This window comes from Passer domesticus, chromosome 1, assembly GCF_036417665.1.
Source record: "Passer domesticus isolate bPasDom1 chromosome 1, bPasDom1.hap1, whole genome shotgun sequence".
NCBI lineage: Eukaryota > Metazoa > Chordata > Aves > Passeriformes > Passeridae > Passer > Passer domesticus.
In genome coordinates, this window is record NC_087474.1 from 28791153 (window position 1) to 28814011 (window position 22859).

General features: G+C 40.9%; 1 protein-coding gene and 1 long non-coding RNA gene across 3 annotated transcripts in view; one reads left to right on the forward strand and one right to left on the reverse strand.

Annotated features, from left to right (window-relative positions):
- Positions 1-5611, forward strand: part of BZW2 (basic leucine zipper and W2 domains 2) — a 55012-nt gene extending 49401 nt beyond the window's left edge. For both annotated transcript variants that reach the window (XM_064411383.1, XM_064411392.1), the window contains exons 11-12: positions 3372-3494; positions 5156-5611. In XM_064411383.1, coding sequence (XP_064267453.1) covers positions 3372-3494; positions 5156-5184 — 152 coding nt within the window. In that variant the 3' untranslated portion in view covers positions 5185-5611. The remainder of the gene's footprint in view (positions 1-3371; positions 3495-5155) is intronic.
- Positions 5612-7834: 2223 nt separating this feature from the next.
- Positions 7835-22802, reverse strand: LOC135295784 (uncharacterized). Its single transcript, XR_010357843.1, has 8 exons — positions 21018-22802; positions 17012-17241; positions 14664-14875; positions 12166-12261; positions 11649-11902; positions 10340-10473; positions 9910-10044; positions 7835-9836 (listed from the first exon to the last, which is right to left on the reverse strand). It is a non-coding gene; the product is annotated as an uncharacterized LOC135295784 (long non-coding RNA).
- Between the last annotated feature and the right edge of the window lie 57 nt (positions 22803-22859).

Consider the following 22859-nt stretch of genomic DNA (forward strand, 5'->3'; position numbering starts at 1 on the left):
ATTCAAGACAACATTTACAAAATAGAAGAAATAACTGATTGCAAGTGCGTGTGAAGTAGGACTCTGGTTTGAGGCATAATTAGACCTCAGAGATACTCTTTTGCAGTACAGAGATACAGCAACCAAATGATGCAGACTGACAGATTCTCAAGCTCTGCAGGGAACGCTTAGAAGAAAGGAATCTTCAAGTCTCACTTCATACAAGGGTTTTGTTTTTTGATGGATTACAATTATTTTTAAATATCTTCGTTATTCAAGTACTTTTTGTAGTACTTGATGCAAAATTTTCCTGGGAAAAACCCAAAACAAACCAGAAAGGCCTTAACTGTACTGTGGGTGACATTCCTTGCATTGAAAGAAGCCTTGTCTGAAGGCTTTGTTCTCCCAGCTGAGTTAGCTGCAATAGAGTTGAATTTTGCAGATTGATTGACTGTGTTGGCAGCTGCCAGGGTGTGCTTTTCCCTTTACTGCCCCTGGCTATGTGGTTTGAGTTAAAAGCAGAAATTCATTTGAACCGGGTGATTGAGTGCAAAGCTGAGACCTGAACTTCAAGTAACTTTCCAGTTAACCCTGAAGAAAAGAGACTGGGCTATTCAGTCTCTCTGCTCTGCAGCTTCTCCCTTTCATGAGGGACATCCCTGGAGGCTCTGGTCGTGGGTGGTTTGAGTGGCAGTTGGCTGCACCTGCAGGAAAAGCAGCTCTCTGGGGCTGACATCACCTGGGACTGCAGTGAAATGATGTGCACACGCCCACAAACCGCACTGCTCAGCTTCAGCCATTAAAATATATCTATAATCAACTTTAATGAGGAATAACTATATATATACAAAATGAGTCACTCCCTTCCTCCTCCTTCCATTTTCCCTTCCTCCTCCTTCCATTTTCCCTTCCCACTGCTTCAAAGCAACTTAGAGGTATGATTAACTGCACCCTGTCCTGCATGATTGTTGAATTGAGCATCTTTGTGCAGGCAGGAGAATGCCATCCCTTATGAGCACTGGAGGCATGAATGTATTACACAGAGTATGTCTTAGAAATTAAAGGAGCGTTGCAGTTGTCCTTGTAGTTCAGGGCATTTTGTGCTTCTCTGTTAGGGTAGGAGATTTATTGCCATGGAGTTAAATACAGGCAAATTTTTCATCTTCCAGACTTGTAAATGTTTTAATCTTTGAGGCACACAGTGAGATTACATGCTGCTTTTATCAGATTGAGGTTTTGGAAAGAGAGAGGGAAATTGTACTTTCCCCTTTGGCAACAAAATCATTGAGCTTACAGGCTTTTCAAATAAAAAAAACAAAACAAAAAACCAGACTTGAGTCCTATTACTTTTGAACTGAGCTATGTGCCTACCTGAAAGTGCTTCCTTGTACAGTATCATAATGTCACCTGTCATAAACCAATGTGCTTCAGCCCTTCTATGCAGCAGTTTCACACTTGTGAATGTCCACAGTGCCCTAGAGCTTGAGACCCCCTTGGGACAGGGTTGCTCTACTTGGGTTTTTTTGGTTGGTTTTTTTTTAAATTGTTGTTGTTGGTTTTTTTCTGAAATCTCTCCTGATTTTCTTTGCCTGTCCTATGCATCATACCCTGAGTAAATTTGCAGATGTAGGTGTGTGAACTTAAGGACTCTGAGGTAAATGTAATCTTTTCACATGCACTTTTACATTAAACTGCAGGTTCATGAGTCCGTGTGAAATATTTCCAGGTTTGCTAAATTAAAATGCAGATTCATTAAATACTGTGATGCCTTTGAGTTGCTACTAAGGACTACCAGCAAGCAGTTAATGCAACATGTTGAAAATCTCTCTCTTGTCTCCAGCGTTTCTGTAACATTAGAGAAAAGTTCATAGTGGCAGGTTGTGATTTCAGGAAGGTGGTGGAATCCTGTAGATTCACTAAGCACAAGTTATATGCATGGAAAGAAGCCTAGAGCCAGCTCAGTCCCTTTTTCCCTGCATTTTCTCAGCACTACAGTCAGCTGCAGTAAACTGCAGAAGAGGTTTTATTTTGGAAAAGTGCCCAAGAGACAAGGTGATTTCCAGTCACACACTCATACTAAATTCCTAATTTTCAAGGAGATTTCACATTCAGTTACTGTTGAATGTCTTGGAATAGTTTTGATTAAGTTCAAATGTATCTCTGGTTGCTTCCATCTGTTTATTATTCAACAGCGTATGTGAAATGCGTCTCCTCTGTCTCATTTGATCAGATGCTTTGGGGTTTTAGTGTCATTTATTTCAGTTTGTCTTCTTCTCTTCCCTGCCACATCTGCTCTAACTTTAGGCTGAAGCAGAAGGTGATGGTCAGGGTTGGTGCCTTGGCAAGCAAATAACCAGGGGGTGGGACAGCACCAAGAAGCTCAGGGAAACAGTGAAGTACACACATGTGTTGATTTTGAGCAGAGAGGGTAGTTTGTTCAAAGACAAAAAGAATGGAAATTTTAATGAGGTGTAGAAAGCTGTCTTTAGTCTTTTTATAGAACAAATACAGTTTGATTTTTTTGTTGTTGTTGATGATGTTGTTGTTTGTTCTTGCCTCTTGTATTACATAACTGCCAAAATGCCATTGTGGATCCCAGATTTTGCCTCTACAGCCATCAATTACTGAGATACTTGACTTGGCTGGATCACAGGAGCTTTGTCCTGGGGCTAGAGGTCTGTTGCTAGACCTAAATTTACATATGTTGGTAACAATAAGTGTCCTTGCTATTTATTAGTATTTCTTTATTCTGAATTGTACTCAGCCTCACATGTCCTCACCAACAGCTATTTTGTTCCTGATTCTTGACATAAAAATGTCAGTTCTGCTGTCCCTCCAAGCCAGTCCCTTAAAATGGGTGGTCTGAATAGTGACCTTAAAACTTTTTAGCTAAAAACAATATAAGACCTTTAGAGGAAAATGATTGCAAAACATCCCTACTGGCTGTCTCTTAAGTGTTCAATCAGGAGGTATCTGTCACTTCAGACTTCTAGAACCATGTACAATTCTGTGATACAACAGCAAGAAAAAGCACAGTAATTCTTATTGTGATAACTTCCAAGATGTGCAGGCTGATTATTATGTTTCTTTTATTCAGCAATCTTATGTGTTATATTTAAAACAGATGAATAAAGAACTTTACTTGACAGAAGCACAATATTTGATACTTTGTTTTAAGCCTATTACATTACACGTTTTATTGCAACTGGAACCCATTATCTGCATCAAATATTCTGTATTTGTAGCCTAATATAGATCATGCAAAGCTTGTTCCACTGCAATCATATTAGTTGTATGCTGCCTTTAAAAAAAATCTTTCTCTTCTCATGTTCAAAATCTGCTAATCTCTAAAAAATACATTTTTTTTTTACAAACACTGATCTGTGTTTCAGCTGATGTTCTGAGTGAAGAAGCTATCCTCAAGTGGTACAAAGAAGCACATGTTGCTAAAGGCAAGAGTGTTTTTCTTGACCAGATGAAGAAATTTGTGGAGTGGCTGCAAAATGCTGAAGAAGGTATGGGTTCGTTTGAGGAACTATGGTAGTCTCTTTGCAAAACTTTTTTTTTTTTTTTTTTAAAAATTTTAGTTGTACCAGGATGTGAAGTATTCAGGACTCAAAATACAAAACAGCAGGCATGACCATCTGAATTGTTTCCAGACATAACCATCTCAATTGTTTCCAGGCATGCCTAAGCCTAACAACACTTGCTGCTTTTTTATTATGATTATGGTGTCCCTGTAAAGTCCTTTATTCATTGGGTACCACTTGTCTATAAATAAACTCTTTTAGCTTCTGCAGGGACGAGCAGAAGCTTCTGCACTGATGACAGCATCGAGTACCTTGGTGCTAACACCTGCAGCCAAACAGTTTTCTGTCTCAGTGCCTTTTTTGCTGTTGTCATGTTTAATGGCACAGAGCATGAGCTTGCCTGCACCCTGGCTCTTGAAACTGGCTTTAGCTGAATGGTCAGGTTAACATTATGTGGTCTGTATTTGCTGCTTTAAAATGGTTATTTAGAAGGGGAACTAGTTTCCTTAGTCCCTAACTTGGTTTTCCTCATGTTCCTGATAGGAAAATACTTCTACTGAATAAGTTATCTTTTTTTACATGGAAAAAGAATTCCTCATCAGTTGGGAAGATAAATCCATGTGTAATAGATATGGATAGAATTATTAGGGTTCATTTGCATGCATTTAATGTAATTAATTTTATAAACTTGGAGGGAATGTGTACTAGGAACAGATCAGGTAGCAGTATAAAAATGGCAGCTGCTTTCACACTTAGATTTTGGATGGGCAAGCTTGGTCTAATTCTAAAAAAAGCTTGGTCTTTTCTAAAAAATTTTCTATTTGTATGCCTTGGCTGCTCTTTATTTTTATCCTTTCCTGCGTGTCCCCTCTGCCAGATGTCCTTAATTACAAAGTCCAGTACAAACGGAGACAAAATGTTTCTGTAAAAACACGCAGCCCATGTTTGCCCTCAGAAATCTGATCTATGGTGTAATATTTGCTGGCAGTGAGCCCTTTCCTGTCAGGTGAGCACAGAAATGCAATATGATGCAAAGTAGCTTTAGGTTACAAAACCAGCATGTGTATTCCTGCTTCTAGGTTACTTCTACTTCTGCTTCTATTACTAAATGAACTTTATCTTATGCTATAAAAAGCATTAAAAAATTTGGTTTGTACATGTTTCATACCTCCTGCAGGGTAACACCACTTAGCCTTTATAGATAGGCTGGACGATGATGCTGATTGATATTTGCAAAGCAAATAGTTTTAAGGGTGCTTCCTGGATGAGAGCAGTACAGTCTACTCATAGAGATTAGAAGAGTGAGCAAATAATGCTGATCCTTTATTAAACTCAGCTCCAGTACACATTGTGGCTCTGTAGATGAGGACCAGAATCATTCATAGCAACATGGTGAAAATTTTCACGACAGATCTGTAAATGAAGAGCTCCACCATGAAGAGCAGCAGAGTAAAACTTCATCTCCTGAAGCTGTGTGTTTCTTTCTTGTTTTCTCTGTTTGATCTGCAAACCTTTCCTAGGAAGTACTAGGTGTGGTGAAAATTTTCATTTTTGTTTTGGAAGGATATCTTGTTACTTTTTCATAATTACTCACATCAGTGTCCTTGTGCAACCTACATGAAGTGTTTCGCTCTCTTCTCTTCCAGAGTCGGAGTCTGAAGGGGAGGAGAACTGAGGTGGTTCCACAAAGCACAGTCTCAATCTAGGTTAATGCCAAATGCGCTTGGGAATGCCGTACTGTTCAAGCAAAGAGGCTTTACTTCAGTGTCATACAGAAAACTATAGACTAGACTTTACTTTTGTTTAGAAGAATAAAGGTTTTTAATGGAGCCCTGAGGCATTAGATGCTTTACTTGGGACTCTACCTCTGGCTCAGTGTACACTAACTTAGGCAAAGACATTCAGCAAGGAGCCATATAGAAAAAGTGAAATGAATACTTATGGACTCCTTTTTATTAACGGTCTTTTTCAGGTACTATGGTATATGAACACTCCAATTTCTGTTTATAGAACTGTTTGGTCTGTGTTTGTAGCTCAATATTGGCTTGTGTATGTGATTTGACACCACCACATTTTTTTGAATAAATGGCTTTTATATCTTAGTTTTGTTGTATTAGTGTGTATGTAAAGTTCTGGCTTGCCAAAGTTTTTATGATTCTTCAAGTAAAAATTACACAAGAATGCTAACAGACCATTTTCATACTTCTTCCTCAAAAAATCATCAGCTGTAGTTAACTGGTATAGGGATCACTGCCAAATCTTTATTCCTATCCTTTCATACAACTTTGGACAGATTAACCATATTCCACAGCAAATATTGATTGATTCTGTTCCTTAATTCAAAGAAAATATACAGGAACAAATCTATGGAGTCCCAATTTTGCAGGTACAGTTTATGCAAATGATATGTAGAATAATATGTTCTGCTCAGTTCAAGCTACACTCAGTTATTGGTGATTGCTGAATTTAGAAAGAGAAGTTGTCTCATTTTAGAAGAATAATTAACTTCAAAACATGCATGACTAGAAGTCGTTACATGTGAAATCTGAAATTTATTTACATCAGTTTTAGAAAAGCCAGGCTTGTATTCTTATGGGGGGAAAAGCATGACAGGGCATAATCAGTTAATGAAGTGTTGTATTTTGTCATTAGAAATCAGTAAGGTAACAGATAGTACAGATTTTTTCAGTGGGAAAGTCAACACTTCATACAAACCACAAATAATTCTCAGTATGTATCTGGCTTTACTGTAAACAGCAGTCAGCAAGTGGAAATCAAATGCTGTTGAGTGCCAGCTTTCCATCCAGTACAGCATTTATTTTCCTAACAGGTATCAATCTTTGGAAGGGGAAATATGTCATGGTGATATTTCCAGTAAGTTTGAGAAGACCAGAGCCAGTCATGTTAAAAATCAGAACTTAAGCATTAGCTGCATTCTTTCTATTTTGTTTCTTGTTATTACAAAAAATAAATTTGCTGGGTATGAAAACACATTCACAAAACTCTGAAGCTGTGACGTGGTAGTATTGAGTCATTGATGTGCAGCCACTATTGCTAAAAACATCTTAAATTCAAAATTGCTGTTTCCTGAGGTACTAACGAATATTTAGTTTGGTGTAGGTAAAACCACTTTTCTGTATAACCTTAAACTTAGGCTGATTTTGAAGGTGCCAATCTCGAGTAGTATGCAGAGATCACAATCCCATTTCCCTGCACTGAGACTGCCAGGCACGGCTGGCTGCGGGCTGGCTGGGCCATCTGCTGGAGACAGAAATCATTGGCTGCAAGAGGCACTGCGAGGCCAAAGGCAGCAGAGCTGGGGTCCTGCTGCAAGTGCAAGCAGAGATGGGTGGATCCACTGCACTGAAGTTCAGGTGCCTCCAAGCCAGGCACCTGAGTTGCACCCGGTGGTGGTTTCAGGTCCCTGCCAAGTTGAGATATTCTATGATTGCTGAGACAGTTGTCCTAGCTCCATTTATAGACATTGTGTTGGAGAGAAATGGGTGTTTTTAGCACAGGGCTGCTGGCCAAGTTGAGACTTGTGATTTAGAGCATGGTGAGGAGTTGCACTCTGGGCTGACAGGAGTTGTTCACTTTTCAGTCACACAGTGCCCAAAACCCTACATCTTCCCTGTTCATATGCATAATGTGTAGCTCCTGGGAGCCCCTCTCAGCTTGCCCTCCCCCAGGAAAATTATTAGGCACTAACAGTTTCTCAGTCTAGTTTTCAGGAATTTTTCCCGCTTAATCTCTGAGATCAGATGGGAACTTACATGTGTATTTTTTCATCCAGTATTTCATATATATGCTGGTAGCTGAACTAGGTAGGGGCACAAGTGTAAATAGATCTGGTTTGCATCAGACTGAATATCAATACAGAAGTGTGAAATGATAAGGTTTTTGAGGAAACCTGTATGTTAGAATCTGGGCAGAGCTTTTGATGTGACTCCCTTCAGGCAAAATGCCCATCCCTTGAAGTCTTCAGTCTACTTTTCAGTTAAAAATGTTCCCAACCCAAGGCATTTCTTCAACACAGCTGTTGAATTACTGTTTCTCTGCTAGAGGAATCAAAGCTACAGTCAGCACCAAATACATGTTTTAAATATGGAATCAGTTGTCTTGTAAAAATAATAAAGAATCTTCATAGGAAATGTGCTTCACATAACATACTACATTCAATTTTGAAACTGCAATCCTTATGTCAGAACTGAACATCTTTTACTTCACAATAAATTGCAATAGAGTGCACTTCAAAATGGGGATTGCTGAATTTGAAGGTGATTCTTCTATTCTGGCCTTTCCCTGAAGTTTTAACTAAGAAAGCCAATTACATTTAAAACATTCCTCTGGTGTACAAATGCTCTCTAGGAGAGAAACCACATCATCCTTGGGATGATGCAACAGTGAGGTTGGTTAAAGTGCTGGTTATGAATCTGACAAAGTTCCTATTCCTGTGTTGCTCCAGCTACCTTACTGCATTGCAGGCTTGTCTAACTATGTCAAGCCCTGTGCAAAGGGAGTTTCCAGCCCACTGCAGTCAGTAATCCCACAGATCACAAACCATCATTGAGCTGACGCTCCCTGCATTGTTTTCAACAGCTTTGGCTGATAGAGATTTACCCCCAAGAAAGTGATGACCTGCTGTGCCAGCATCCCTTTTTTCTGCTTGGCCAGCACATCCCAAACCCAGCAGCCAGACCTGTGCCAAAAGGAGTGATGGAAAACTCCCCAACCTCATCCCTGTGGCTGCTGCAGGCTGGCTGAGCAAGGAAGGCATTTGACACCCAGGGAAACCAGCACCTGCCACGTGAGAACCCCTATGATATCCCAGGGTCCAGTCCATGACCACACTTGGGAGAGGGAGGGAGTAGGTGGTCTTGTGTGTGTGTACAGTTAAGATTTTTTCACAAGGGTGGCTCTTAAAGCAATATAGAGCCATTTTCTCAAGTCTTTAAAAACCTTCTCCCTTCCCAGTCCATTTAGTGACAAGGTAGCATTAAACAATGCCTCATAAATGGGTGGGTGTGGGAATCGTGTTTTCCTTCAGTGCTGCCATAATCCACAGTTTAAGAGGCAGAGCTCTGACCAGAACAAGCACCCATGCACCGAGCAAGCAGCACTGAGGGGCTGATGGACCAGGGAGTGTTGGAGGCCCTTCCTCCCCACTCCAGGAAACACTTGGGCTGAGGGTGGCTGCTGCAGCTCTTCGTGGGGCTCCTGCTGCCAGCACAGCTCCCCGGGGTTGGTTCCTGGGCCAGGGCACTGACAAGCAGCTTTGGTATTTCATCAGCAGCAAGAAACAATCTGCTTTGTGTCTGTATTTGAGCAGCACAGCTTTATTTCAAGGCACCTTGTATCCTTCAGCAGTGACAGGCCAGCACTTCAAGGCAAGCAAGGGGCAAGAAAAGGTGACCCAATCCTTTATGTTCACTAATGCAAGGGTGTAGGGTTGCTGAACTCTGATTTCTGAACCCCTTCCTCAAAATGTGACCTACCAGAACCAGTGGGCTCAGCATAGAGTGGCTGCAGGTGGGGGGCACGTGGTGAATCAGTCATGCCAGGTTTGTCTGAACAGCATTTGGAGAATAAAACCTGTTGTTCCCAAGCATGCCCTTAACCGAGGCACTGCCACAGGCTTTTTAACTTCTGTCATGTTCATGGACAAGAATAACTACCTTTAAAATCACATTTGCACTTAAAAATGGTGATTATCTAAAATAAGTCTTGTGGGCTGGGACAAAGCAGTCCTTTCTCAAAAAGAGACACATATAACATTACATGGGTTAATTGCAGCAACCATTCAGCTCTCATTGAGCTATGCTGGTTATTAAGAACCAAAATTAGGGCAAATTACATAAGTACGTGTTTTCCAAAAAAAGCCACATCTTTTGATTTTGAAGGGGGGAAAAAACCCCAAGAGTTTACTTCTTCCACTTTTCCACCAGGCTTTTGGTTTTGTTTTTGCTATGATTTTTTAAGTAAAAGTTAGTTCTTGCTCCTTACCAGCCATATGGGCTTTTACAGCTTCATGTAAATGAAAACAAATCCCAGGAGGGGCAGTTATGCCAACACCTGCAGAAGACACGACTCAGGCAGGCGAGCACTCCTGGGCTGTGCATGTAATCTATATTTGGTACCTCTCACAGAGCCACTGCACTGGTGTCCTGGATGACTAAAATAGCTCACTTGCTATTTTTTCCTGGCTGGAATCTGATTAACAGCACGGTGACAGCCTCAGTTTCCTCCCACAGAGGCCTGGTAGCTCACATCACACAACACACTAGCAGGGGGTTCAGGTGCTCCTTTCCAGTTTACCAACGTTATTCCCTGATGAGAAAAAAGTCCTGAGCTTACAAAACCTCAGGAACTTCAGCAGGAGCTGTGCAGGTTGGAGTCTCACCTCAGCACTGCTCCCTGCTGCCCTGGGGCCCCAGAGGCCATGCTGGGACAGCAGTGTCCTTAGTGCTCATCGGAGGAGATCCGGATTAGGGGACGAAGGGGACGTGCTTGTTTTCCCTCTGCCTGTCCCACTCGGCTGCAGGAGGGAATTGCACTTGTCGGTTTCAGCCATCAGCAAGCAGCCCCCACACATGGCTCCGTTTTGCAGACACAGAGGATGTGTCCCCCACCCATTTACAGGCTTTGCTGGACATTATGGAGGGAAGAGGCCAGTGCTGGAGCTGCTAATATGACACTGCTGCAGACTGACAGGTAACATTTTGGTACCTGGATCTGTCCCTCCCACGGCTGCCAGAAACTCAACAGCCTCAGCCCAGGTGTCTCAGATAAGAGTTCAATGTTAACAACTGCTTGCTGTGTCCTACACTCACCACAGCTCTTCTGCTGATGGTGTTACAAGATTTGAGTGCTATTCAGCACCCTTCATCCCACAGGACTGCAGGGAATCTGCAAACTGCTCTGGAACATCACCAGCAGGGAGAAACATCCTGAACATCAAATTTCTCTGATTTAGGAACACACAAGAATAAAAAAAAAATTAATTCAATCCACAGTGAACAAAATACTGTATCATGGCAGCTTCGTAACAAGAAGATACATTTGTTTTGCAGCCTCTCAAAGTGCATCAATTGCCTGAGATTTTTCTGTTTATTTTTTCCTGATGAAATGGGCTAAAATAGCACTCTCCATATCATTACTACTTATTGCTGGGATATTTACATAGCACTGACAGCCATAAATCATGCCAGAAGAAATAACAAAACAGTATTGTTGATGTATCCCAGGATATGATCAAAGTAAGGGCTTTAGCCAGACCTACATTAATAAATCCACTAGTCTAGCTGGGAAAAATCAATAAGCTTTCAATGATACTTCCTTGCCCAGGTCCGAAATTGAAGCAGCAGCCTTGAAAAAATAAAAACCAACTGTGAAAAACTGATCTAAAATTTAGTTAGATTTGTATCAGTAAGACGACCCAAGAGAAAATAGATGGTATCTGTGACACTGAAGGAGATTGTAAAGGGAAATGAGAAGGCAGATAATTTACAATTTGCGTAATAAGCAGGACAGTAAGTGAAAGAAAAGGTAAAAAATTGTCAGAATCTCTGTCTTTTACTGATGACATAGACAGAGAAGGTGAATTTATCATGAGGCTTGTTGCCTATCCCTACATCAACTCTGTTCCTTTCAGTTCCTACGATCCAGGCCCTTGGGATAACAACAATGCAAAGATAGCTTCTGAAAGGGCCTGGAGATGACACTCTGCTCCACAACCAGAAATTCTTCTGGTGTCAAGAAATGGAAGCAGTGAAAGATCTGGAAGGTTATACTTCTCCCACCTTTTCAAAATAAAACCCAATTTTCTGTGATCTAATCAAGACAATGGTATTCTGGGATTAATAGAATCAACCTTTTTATTTTTTTTTCCTTCTTGCTATCACAGACTTTGTATCTTCTGCATTTTTCTTTAAGAAATTAATGAATCCAGAAAACTGAACCTGTAAAGCTTTTCCATAAGAACCCATTAATATTGATTTCTAATCAAAGAGTATCTCATCCTGTTTCCAGCTGAAAACATCAGGTTTCTCTCTCCCATCACAAACCCCACATAATTCAATAAATCCAACATGGAAATGTCTTCTGCTCCCAGACAGATCACCTCTCACTGTGGTTTCTTACCTTCCCTCAACCTCACAGGTTGGCCCAGATTTCCAGGAAGACTGGGAAAGCATTTTGTCACACTCAGCTAAACTTCTGAACCTGCAATCAGAGCTGTCTGCTCTCCCACGCTGCTGAAGAGCCTGAGACACATCCTGCAGCCCCTCGCTTGGAGGAAGGAAAGGGGATTCCCCCCTTTCCCAGGGGCTGAGGCAGGCACCAAAGCCATTGCTTCAGCCCCCTCTTGGTGTCCCTGCAGCTGGCACACAGCCTCCCTGCAGGGCCCAGGGGAAGCAAAGCACATGAACCACATCTGGCACAGTTCTGTTGCTCCATGGGGGAAATGTGCAACGAGTACTAAAATAATCACAGCAGCCAGATTTGCAGGGATGCAGTCCCTAGAGATCCCAAATAGGCCAGTGGCTTGGCAGGGGAAATGCCAGCAAACACTCCAAAGACAGAGACAGAGAGAGAGAGGTAGCAATCCCAACAGAAGCAAAGGAGGCAAAAAGCAGGACAGAAAGATAATCCAGAATACCTGCATCATTCAAGGTCACGTGTTGTCCCTTCTTGCACTAAACAGCACTTATGTAACACTCCCCTGTGTTGCCCCTCTTACAGTCACACCAGATCCCTGTTAGTGATGAACAGAGACTGCTTTATTTCTACTTTTTTTTTCTATTTCAGCTTTTAACAGCATTTTATGCATAATCACATCCACAGTTCTCTTTACATCTTTTGTTTGTTTGTTTTGTGGGGGTGAGTTTTGGTATTTTTATAACTGGCTATAATTTAGTGATTTTTTTTAACATTTGTGTCATATTTATGCTATAATTTAGTTGCTGTAACAGCAACTAATTTATTTTTTAAAGAAACCTTCTTGAAACAGCAGCTGATGGTAATCCTTTAAACTGAAGGATTCTTCAGGCAAAATGCAGCTCAGATGATACAGGCACACATCTGGATGATTTATTTAAACTGAATAAAACTATCCTCCCTTCAAGTACTAAAACACCAAATGTTTGTTTATGGTCTGCCTGTGTGCAACTTCACCTTTATGCATTACTCATCTTTACTAGGATGGATGAAATGCTAGAATCAGATGTAGGCAAGAAGAATCAGCCCGGATAAATCAAAGACATGGATATATTTACTAAAGAAGTCCTAAAGCAACTGGTTCTCATGACCCCAAACTCCAAATGGCTTCAACAGGGTGTGGGAAGAGGTCTGAAAGCTGTATGGGCAACTGACTGAAGAGAAACACATGGTGGTGCTGATGCTGCAAAGCAACCCTGGCGTTTTAACATGAAAAAAGCACAGAGGAAAAGTGTGGTCTTCTGGGGAACACTAGATCCTCAGAGAGGAAGCAAAATGACAGCATCTTCCCATATCAAAGGAAGAATCCACTAGGGACAATTTTAATAGCATAGATAGGAAACTAAATGTAAACTAGAGGAAAAGCACAAAAGCATGGCCTTCTACAAACATAACAGACAGCAGAGCAACAACCTGCCAGTCCTGCAACAGTGGGAGGTCTGAATCATGGTGTAGATGACCTTTAAGCTGGAATTTTGTTTCCATACTGAAATTCATGTTAACTTTTCTCACCAGAAGTCACTTAAAATATCAGGAACCCAGAGATACTCTGAATTCCCAAGGGGGTTTAGTCCAGCCCACAAAATGGAAGAATCCAGTAACCCCTCAGATGAACAAAATTCTCTCATCTCAGCCAGAGACACCTTCCTGTTTGGAGACAGTATCATTATATTACTCAGCCAGTTGTCACCAATCACTTTTTACTGCTTTGCTAGTCTGTAATGGAGAGAAATATATTCTTCAGAGGCAAAAAAAAATCCCAAGAAATCATCCAGCTCAGGAAAATAATATTAAACAGATAAAGTGATAAAGCACTGCGGAAAAATTTGACTGCTGAATAAAAATATCAAATGTGCTCTACTCCCCAAATGCAGAGGTGCCTTGGTTAGTGCAGCATTTGGTTAATGAAGGGCACATGCCTTTGACTAAGAGTGTCAAAGAAAAAAATGAAATTAAGAACTGTCTAGTAGTTAAGGATTTACCCAGCATTTAGAGTAAATCCTTTAAGGGATCTTTGTTCTGCCAGACCTGTGACCTTACTGTCCTTTGACTCAGAAATGGACATGACACTTAAGGTAGACATTAAGATGCCTGCAAATGCTGGATGAGTTGTGACAGCAGAGACTCAGCAGGGTGAAGTGGTGCTGTCTCAGGTACAGCAACGAAAAACAAGGAAGAGACCTGAGCTCCATTCCTTTCTTTCTCAAAGAAAAGCTTCTTTGCACCCATAGCCAGAATTGAGACTAGAAACAAACCCTGGCCAGCTGCTGTTGACAAGAGGACCATAAAGTCTGTCCCATTTTTGTCAGCGTGTTTCTATTACCACTGGTATTACCTAAGAGCAATCTTTTATCCCTCATGCCAACAATCCCACTGAATGAGTGCAAGGCAGCACCACAGTGCACCCAGAGGTGAGATTTCTCCCTTCCTAACATGACTGACTGCTTGCTCTCCCTAAATCACAGGAAGAAATATTTCCTGGGGAAAATCAGCCTTCAAGAGCACTTTATTCAGAGTATGTATTAATTTAAGGCTGAGTCCTCTAAAAAGATTGGTTCATATTTAAAATGGTTTCCTACTGCTGAAGCAGCCTTGTTTTCCATCAGCACCCCAGTTATTGCTTTGTCAGAGGCTGTGTCTGTCTCAGTGGCATCAAGAAGGAAGCAGCACCAAGCATACTGCCAGCAGCCATGACTTGGGCTGCTCCACAGAAACTGTGCCACCAAGTCTCAATACACCTCCAGGAGAAAAGCCAATCCTGTGGCAACAGGCTGGCAGCTCCCCGAGCTGCCATCTCTCACTCATATCTAGAAGGTGGAAATAAAACACAAGATGGTGTCAAAAACACTTTCCAGCTGATACTAGGAAATAAACTAATTATTTTAAACTTGAAAATCCACCATCATTTAAAATTGTATGCAGAATTAAGTTTAGATTTACCTTTAGATTTGCTTAGATTTCAGTGTACACTCTGTAAAGCACAGTAACTGCAAATACTCTGTTTGAAGGATACAGCAAACACTCTATTTGAAGAATACTCTATTTGAAGGATTCTTCACTTACTTTCTTTAAAAAAATACAGTATAAAACCCACTTTATTCTTCTTTCATTCCTGTTTGCTTCTCCAGCCCTCTTGCAGAGGGGTTCTTAACCTATGTGAAATGCACAATTAAAAGGAAACCGTATTACCACACCAGCAGAACAATTCTCTCTGTCTGTGTTAAGTGTATACTAAAAACAACTGCATATAAAAAAAAAAGTAGCAAACCAAAGCTAATACCTGGCCAATTAATATAAAACCATTTTCAACTGACGGCTGTCTTGATCAGCACTGACAGAAACCCACAGTTTCAAAAGGGCAAACCCTAAACTGGGAAGTCAGATGGTAAAAAGAGACAAATCTTGTGATGCCAAGAAGAAACTTTGGTGAAAGATAAGCCATGACCAATCAGCTTTATCTTTATTTTAGAGAAATTGTACCAAGACAATTCAACTGACAGAAAATTCCTGTGTGCTTAAGGGATTAATTACTTATTGCAGATACCAGTATCTGACTGTCAGCTTGTGTAATGCAGATGTTTGGGCACTGATAGCAAAAACCACTGGCAGTAGACTCCATAAGCAGCTAACTTGTAGGATAAAATAGGAAGCTAAGTTTAAATGTGTAAGCCTATATACTGCTTAGGTTATATAAAGCCAGAAACGTACTCCACACCAATACAAATGGGCTGATTTTCACAGTGATATGTCTGCCACTGTACTGGAGCTGGATTTATATGGCTCAAGAGCAAAGCACAGAATTCAAAATAAGCATGAGAATCCAAAGTTTCACTGTCAAACCCTGGGTTACCATCTGACACTTCAAGTAACAAACAAGGTTTGTTTCTTCTATTTCCATGTTACTAGATACCCATTCTGCTGTTAGTGTCATCTGCTTACAAGAAGACTACTGGAAAATAAAGAGCTGTTCTGATAGATGAACATACTCCTGAGCTCTCTTGTTGCTTTAAATTTTTATGTGAGGACCTGGTACACTTTTAGTGCCGTCAGGGGAAAAGACCAGAGGACGAAATTGCTTCCCAGCTTGCGCACAGATGATGCTGATGATGCAGCAGAGCTGGCTGGCAGCAGCAGGTCGTTTTCCTAACTAAAGGGCTGTAGCTTTTTCTACACACTCCTCACGCACGCTCAGAAATGCTGAGCTCACGTTATTGGCAGCTCACAGCTATAGGTCTTCTGTTTGCAAGAAAAGAAACTAAGCTATTCTAATGAAATATTTTAAAGAAAGATGACTCACTAGAGGCATACAGCATTATCAGTGAACCAACTGCTTCAAAATGTATGTCAGGTGCCTAAATTACTTATGACACTGGTTTAAGATTTGATACTAGAAAAGAAACTGGGTTCTTTAAATCTAACTTCTGAATTTTGAGCCATTTACTGTTTATGATTTCAAGATTTTGCTGATAACCAAATAATCTATTTCTCTAAAGTTCTTACCTCACCAAAGGAGCACAGCAGCTAACTTTACCACAGCTAATCCACAGTAATAGAGCAGGGTGACAACAATGACTGTGCTTTACAGAAACCCCAGATAGAAATAACAGATACACCAAAACCTGGCATTCCATCTTCCTCTTTGCCCTGTGAATTTGTTTCACCAGGGGATTGCTGATTTAGATGAAATGTCTCTATATCTCTTCTGTTCTTTAGCAGGATATTAAAGGAAAGTACCAGTTGTGATATCACAGGGGAAAAAAATTACTGTTCTGGCTCCTGGACAAATGGCATAGGAATGACAATGGAACTGTGTTTATTTAGTCTACAAAGAAGAAGGCTGGGGGTAGATTTTACTGCAGTCTTTCACTCCAGAAAGTGGAAGACTCTTCTAACTCCAGAAAGGAGTTAGAATGAAGACAGCCAAGCTTCTCATTTGACGCAGCAAAAGAACAAGACAGTGGCCACAAGTTGTAATAAGGTTAATTCTGATAATGGAAAGGTTTTCACAGTGAGAGTACTCAAACACTGGAACAAGTTGGGGTTGCCCTTCATCCTTAGAGCTATCCAAAATGTGACTGAATGTCTCTCTGGGAAAACTGCTTTGGCTTTCAAGCTGAATGTTGGATTATATGACCCCAGGAGTCCTCTCCAACCTGTGTTCTCCATGGTTCCATGACAGACACAACACAGCTTATCACACAGCTCACATGCACAGGAGGAACAGCCAGTTCCACAGTGACACAGCCAACATACACACCTAATGATGATCACTTAGCAAATCAACTTACATCAGAACCTTGGTGCTCAAATTTCCTTCGTAATGCCCAGCTTTTCTCCCTTCCCTTACACTTCCACCATACAAGGTCCAGGTCAAACCATCCTCTTCTGTTCTGCTATGTACTTATAAAGGGTTAGGATTTCTGCTTCTTAAAATTTCTTGGAATTCTCCCAGGGAATCACCTGGAAGGGCATTCAGCAGATGATATCCATTTTCCATTGATGAGGTGATGGTTTCCACCTGAATGTGATAAATAGGAATTCTTCAGAATGCAATGGTAATGAGAACCCACAGCAGACATAAAATAAAGCCAAGAAAACCTGCAATTAATCTGAAAGCTATTTACTCTCCCATAGCTTACACCCCAGTGTTAGTCCACAAGCATTAAAATGTCCTGCTAATCACAGAGTTATTAACTTATATTTGCTGTTGAAGTTTGCTGGGTTTATTTCAGACCTGAAGAACAGATGTGGCAGTCGGTCAGGTACCAGCATGATCCCCTTCCCATGGAAACAAAGTCTGATACACACAGTCTCCCAGAGGCTACTGTCCTGCTAGCTATCCATCTCTCCAGAGAGACACACGACTGCCTTATACATAACAGGCCAAGTAAGTCTGGATTTGTCTGAAGGAAGCCCTAGACCACTTCAGGATGTAGAATTCTGTCTTTGTCTCTTCCAGGCTTAACTAAAACCAGCCAATTTCAGAACATTACTGAATCCTAGTCCTGAATAGAAGAACTAGGCATTCAGTCAAGTCTTTTATGTATTACTATTCAAAACACCATTATACTGCTATTTTCAGGTTGTTTCTTTAATACATTAAATGTAACAAACCCTCTTTATCTGAATTCTCTATCAGCTTAAATCAGTTTAATTCAGAATGGATTTTAAATGTGATGGAAGGCAATTCTTACAGTTAAGATCTTAAGAAATCCCAAGACATAGCTTCTGAACTTATACGTATTTACCTCTTTTACTATTTTTAGCAGGCTGGCCTCTGAAATACACTTTCCCTTTAAAGTGTGTCTCCTGGGGCTATTTTAATTCTTCATTTTGTAGTTTTGCTTTTTTTTTCCCCTCACCTGTCCACAAACTTTTGAGGGACAATCTTTACCAAGCCTATTTTCTCTGGCAAGCACTATTCATGAGACAATTCAGAAGACATGGGCAACAACTGAGTTAACAAGGAGACATGCTATTGTTACATTCCACTGTTATTTTCCACCACTGGATGGTATATCTGGTGGGAATCATAAAGAATGGCTCAAAAAGCAAAGCTGGGCATACAGCCACTCCATCTAGGACAAGAGTTTTGCACTTGCCTGTAGCTGCTTCTGCTTGAAAAAGTCTCCCTTCTAGGTAGTTTCCTAATAGCAATTTAACTTCCCGGGCTCGATCCAAGGGCTGTGTGCCATTTGGATTTTGGTCAGAAAGTTTGTCAAAGAATACACTCATTATCTGTCTCTCAAAGAGCAAAGATGAACAAACCATTACTTCCTTTGTAACCACTTGTTAGATTTATTAAATTGAACAGGAGATATGTCTTTGTGCTTTTGGTGGAGCTAATTTCTGACCTAGTTGTGGGTTTCTCTAGCCACACTACTTAAATGGCCTATTTTCCTGCCCTAATTTCTCTTTCTAAATCTACAGTGCTCCACTTCACTAAAGAAAAAAATAAAAATGCCAAACAGTTTTGTAAATTTTTTTTTCTCCGTGGAGAAGATTCCAAAGAACACAGACAAATTTATTCTGTATGCCAGGCTCGCCTCTCCACCGTGTCTAGGTCGTAATGATCATGGACAAGAAACCAGCACTACAACACCTTGTGTGTCAACCTGTAAGACAGCAAAGATCCATGCAACAGCTACGCCTACTCATGCTATTCCTCACTGCCTAGTGCCAGAAAGGGCTTCTTTATAGTTGGTGATGGAATGGCACAAGTGCAGTAGCACTGCTGGGAACTGGTTTTGTTCCAGGAAGCAGGGAGAATTTCATGACTGTGAGCAAACACCACAGAACAGCCAGTTCATTACTAACACCTCAGGAAATAACTGGGGTATGTCCACAGGGCATTTGTGCTGAATTTGAGAAAAAAAAATCTTGATTGTTACAGCAGATAACATTTTAAGTGTATGTTTAATTGATTCCATATATTCAGTCATAGGTTACTGGCAGCTAAGGTGACTAACATGACTCAATAACTGAGGCAGTTCAGGTGACTGAGATGACTCAGATTTTCCTGTCCAGTGACACAAAAAATGACTGGACATTGGAAACGCTAACCATTTTCTCCATGGAGAAAAACGATTGATGATAAGCAGCATTTTACTTCACAGCCTTTGCTGACAGATTCTACGGTCATCACCAAACTTCAAGCATACTTAACTGGCATGGGAACATGTTTTAATGGTCAACTGCCAAGGAAAGATAAGCACGTTATTTATTCCAAGTAAAGCCAGCTGAAACCCTGTCTTGTACGTATACACTATTCACCTCAAGACTAACATCTAAATATGTCAACTGTACACAATAAATATACTACTGGAAACCTGGCTTTCTAAAACCCTATTTTCCCCCTCCCTGATTTTGATGTGCATGAGAGACTTTATACAAATGAGGAGAAGAAAAATGACTTTACAAGACAAAGAGTGAAATGAAATACCTAAAGTGCTGTCAACGACTTATTGTAAACCTGGGAAAAATAAAGCGATAAAAATCAATTTCTGCAAACAATGCTTCACTCACAACATTTTAGACACTCCATAATAGTAGAGAGTAACAAAAAAGGTCACCCTGTCTTAATTTTAAGACAATAGTATACACTTTAGGAGAACTTTGTACATACTTGAGCTTTTACTTTTCAAATTTGTGCCTCAGAAGTGATACAGGCCTTCAGATTTCAGGCACATAATAGGTAACAGAAACCAGCAGTACCCACGTGAGGCCACAGTCTACAGAAACAGAATCGATTTGGCTATAAGCTGGGTTTTCATTTAGTGTGCTACAGTAAAAGGCTTCATGCAGCAATCGTCCAAGATCCAGTTGATGGGAGTTTACTGGGAAATAAAGAGTAAACCACTCAAACAGCTTCATTTGAAGCTTTTTGGACTGGTAAGAAGTGTACCAGCACTGAGCCCCTGTAACTCTGTGTTTCCACTCCCCTCTCCCTTTGCAGAAGCATTTACTTTTTGTACTGTCTTGTAAGTGCACGTCAGCAGCATTACAAGTGCCCAGTGTACTCTCCCCCCACTGCAGTTTCCCATGAAAGAAAAACTAATCCACACTGTTTGTAGCTCCTCCTGCTGCCAGCACTGCCATTGAAGCACACCATAGAAGGGCAGGAGAACAAAGACTGTGCAAGGAAGCGGAGAATAAGCACCAGAAAGACAAAAAAGTGAGGAAAGAAAAGGAAAATGCGTATTCTGCTCTTGGTTATGTCAGGCAGCTCAAGATTTGTGTAAGAGATGGGAGTGCAAAATTTATCCCCTGTAAAGACAAGGCCTGAGAAGACAAATACTTAGGATCCTCACTTGGACCAGGTACTTAAACAGTCTTTAAAAATATCGAAGTATCGCTATCTATATTTTCCCTACAAAGAATGACAGATTTCTGTCCAACTGCAGGAGAGTCTTTTCACAACTAGCAATCATAATTAGCCATTTAAAAGAACTGAGCCAATTTAGTTCTAGCAGAATACAATCTGAGTGCTGAAGCCTGATGTGAAATGGGAGCACAGACACACTGCTGACCATCAGAAATTACAGACATCAGCACAGCCCACTGCTGTATCACCAGAAGTGTTATTTTAAATCCAAACCATATTATTCCAAGTTTGTACTATAGCTTGTGAACAAAATTGGAAGGGGGATGGAAGAAGGACCCCTGTTACATTTGTAATAGATCTATTTACTTAATTGGAGCCTCTGAGTGCTTACATCAGCTGAACTATGCCCCAGAGTTTATGGGCAGAGGTGGGTATGAGCCACGTTGCCTCACACATGGTTAGATGCCTACCTGAACATGAAGCAGTGAACATGTAAAAGGTACTTCCCACCCATGACAGGATGTAGGAGCTGGGTCCTTTAATAAGAAACACCAGCATTAATTAAGAAAGTGGAGGTACAGCTTTTAATAATTAATAGTGAAAGAGATCTTCTAAAATGAAGGGCAGTGGATGATCTTATTGAATAATTCAGCACTATAACCAAAGCAACAATGGCACAGTAACTTTAGATGTTGGCATTTGCAACAAAATCCAACAAAAACATTTGATATGCTGATGGCTCCTTGTGTTCAGGAAAGGGCAGACATCCAAAATCCACTTTTCTATCAAGGGGACAATTTCTGAAACCAGTCTTTACTGGTTAGTAAAGCTGCTAGTAAAATTGCACTGAAACAAGTGACTTTTGTACTGGGTTTATGCTCTGCCAGAGTTGGGCCCAAAGGATCAGAAGCACAGCCCAGTAATGCAGTAGCTCCAGTCAGTAAATCTGCATTCCCAATAGGCCAAATTAGCCACAACATTAAGTCAGTTTAATTATCAGAGAAAAAAATCTCCACAGATTTTTAACGCTTCCTGTCACTTCACAAAGCTTCAGCAGCAGGGATGTCAAGTTTAGAACCAAAGAAACATAAAGCTTCAGCAGCTGTTCAGCATTCTGATTCAATTTGTGGTCACAAATATTGCAGAATTTGAATTTGATGTGCAGCAACTGAAAGGTAGATATACATGAATAGAAAAGCAACAATTCTTTGTTACTGCATGAGGAAAAAAAAAAGTGTATTGTATTTAATTGCAGAAGTCTAGCAAAATACCAAAGAGCACGTTAAAAAGATGTTTAAAATTAAAAAGAAAAGATCTGAGGGACAGACTAGGAAAGACAAAGTGTGCTGCTGTTCAACGTTTCACTGCTGGCAAGGATTATTCGCCTGCTGGGGCTTCCTTAGCAGATGACGGCCAGCCAAGTTACAGAAAAAAAACCCCACTTTTGGAATTTCCTCCCTGAACTATTTTGATAACAAGTTCCTACCAAGAATTGTCATGAATTCATCAGAAAGTAGATGCAGCTTCCTTTTCTTACTGGGAACTGACCATCACAAGTTCTGTGGCACCAAAACCTGATAAAGTAAAACTACTGTGCCATGTATCCTTACAGACATCCCAAGGGAGGAACAAGCATGTCCTTGTCTCTTTGTGAAACCCATAAAAAAGACAAGAAACTATCTTGGACACTAATCCTGCAACACATGTCCACGCTGGAATAGCTGGCAGATATTAGACCTGTTGTATTTATTATAAAGCATCACTCAGCAGGCTGCAGCCCACGGGGACTGTGAAGACAGCGTTTTGGATGGTTGGAGTGAACCAGGACACCACTCAAGCCAAGTACGAACATTTAATAAAAACTGGCTACTGAATAGCAGGAAATTATCGGTGCAGGTGGAAGGGCTTGTAAAGCAGAATAATTGTAACTGAAAATATTTAACCCTCAAACTAAGCAAATATACAAATATGTAAGGAGGCACAGTAGAAAGATGGCTTAGTAAAAATAAATAAATAGATAAATAAAATATGTTGAAAATAGAAATGACAGCAGCAGGGCTGGGTGTACGGTTGGACTCGATGGTCCTTTCCAGCCCTGACGGTTCTATGAAGCGCTGGTGGAACTGCCAGCACTCCGAGCACTTCCACGTCCGTACAAGTAAATCCCTGGACGTGTTCCTTGGCATTACACAGGCCATGGACTACCGGGGTGCGCCGTCACCGGCGAGCGCCGCCGCTCCTGAGGGGAGCAAACGGCGCGGCGGCGGGCGGGGGCGAGGCCCGGGCTCGTGTCATCACAGCAGCGGGCACCG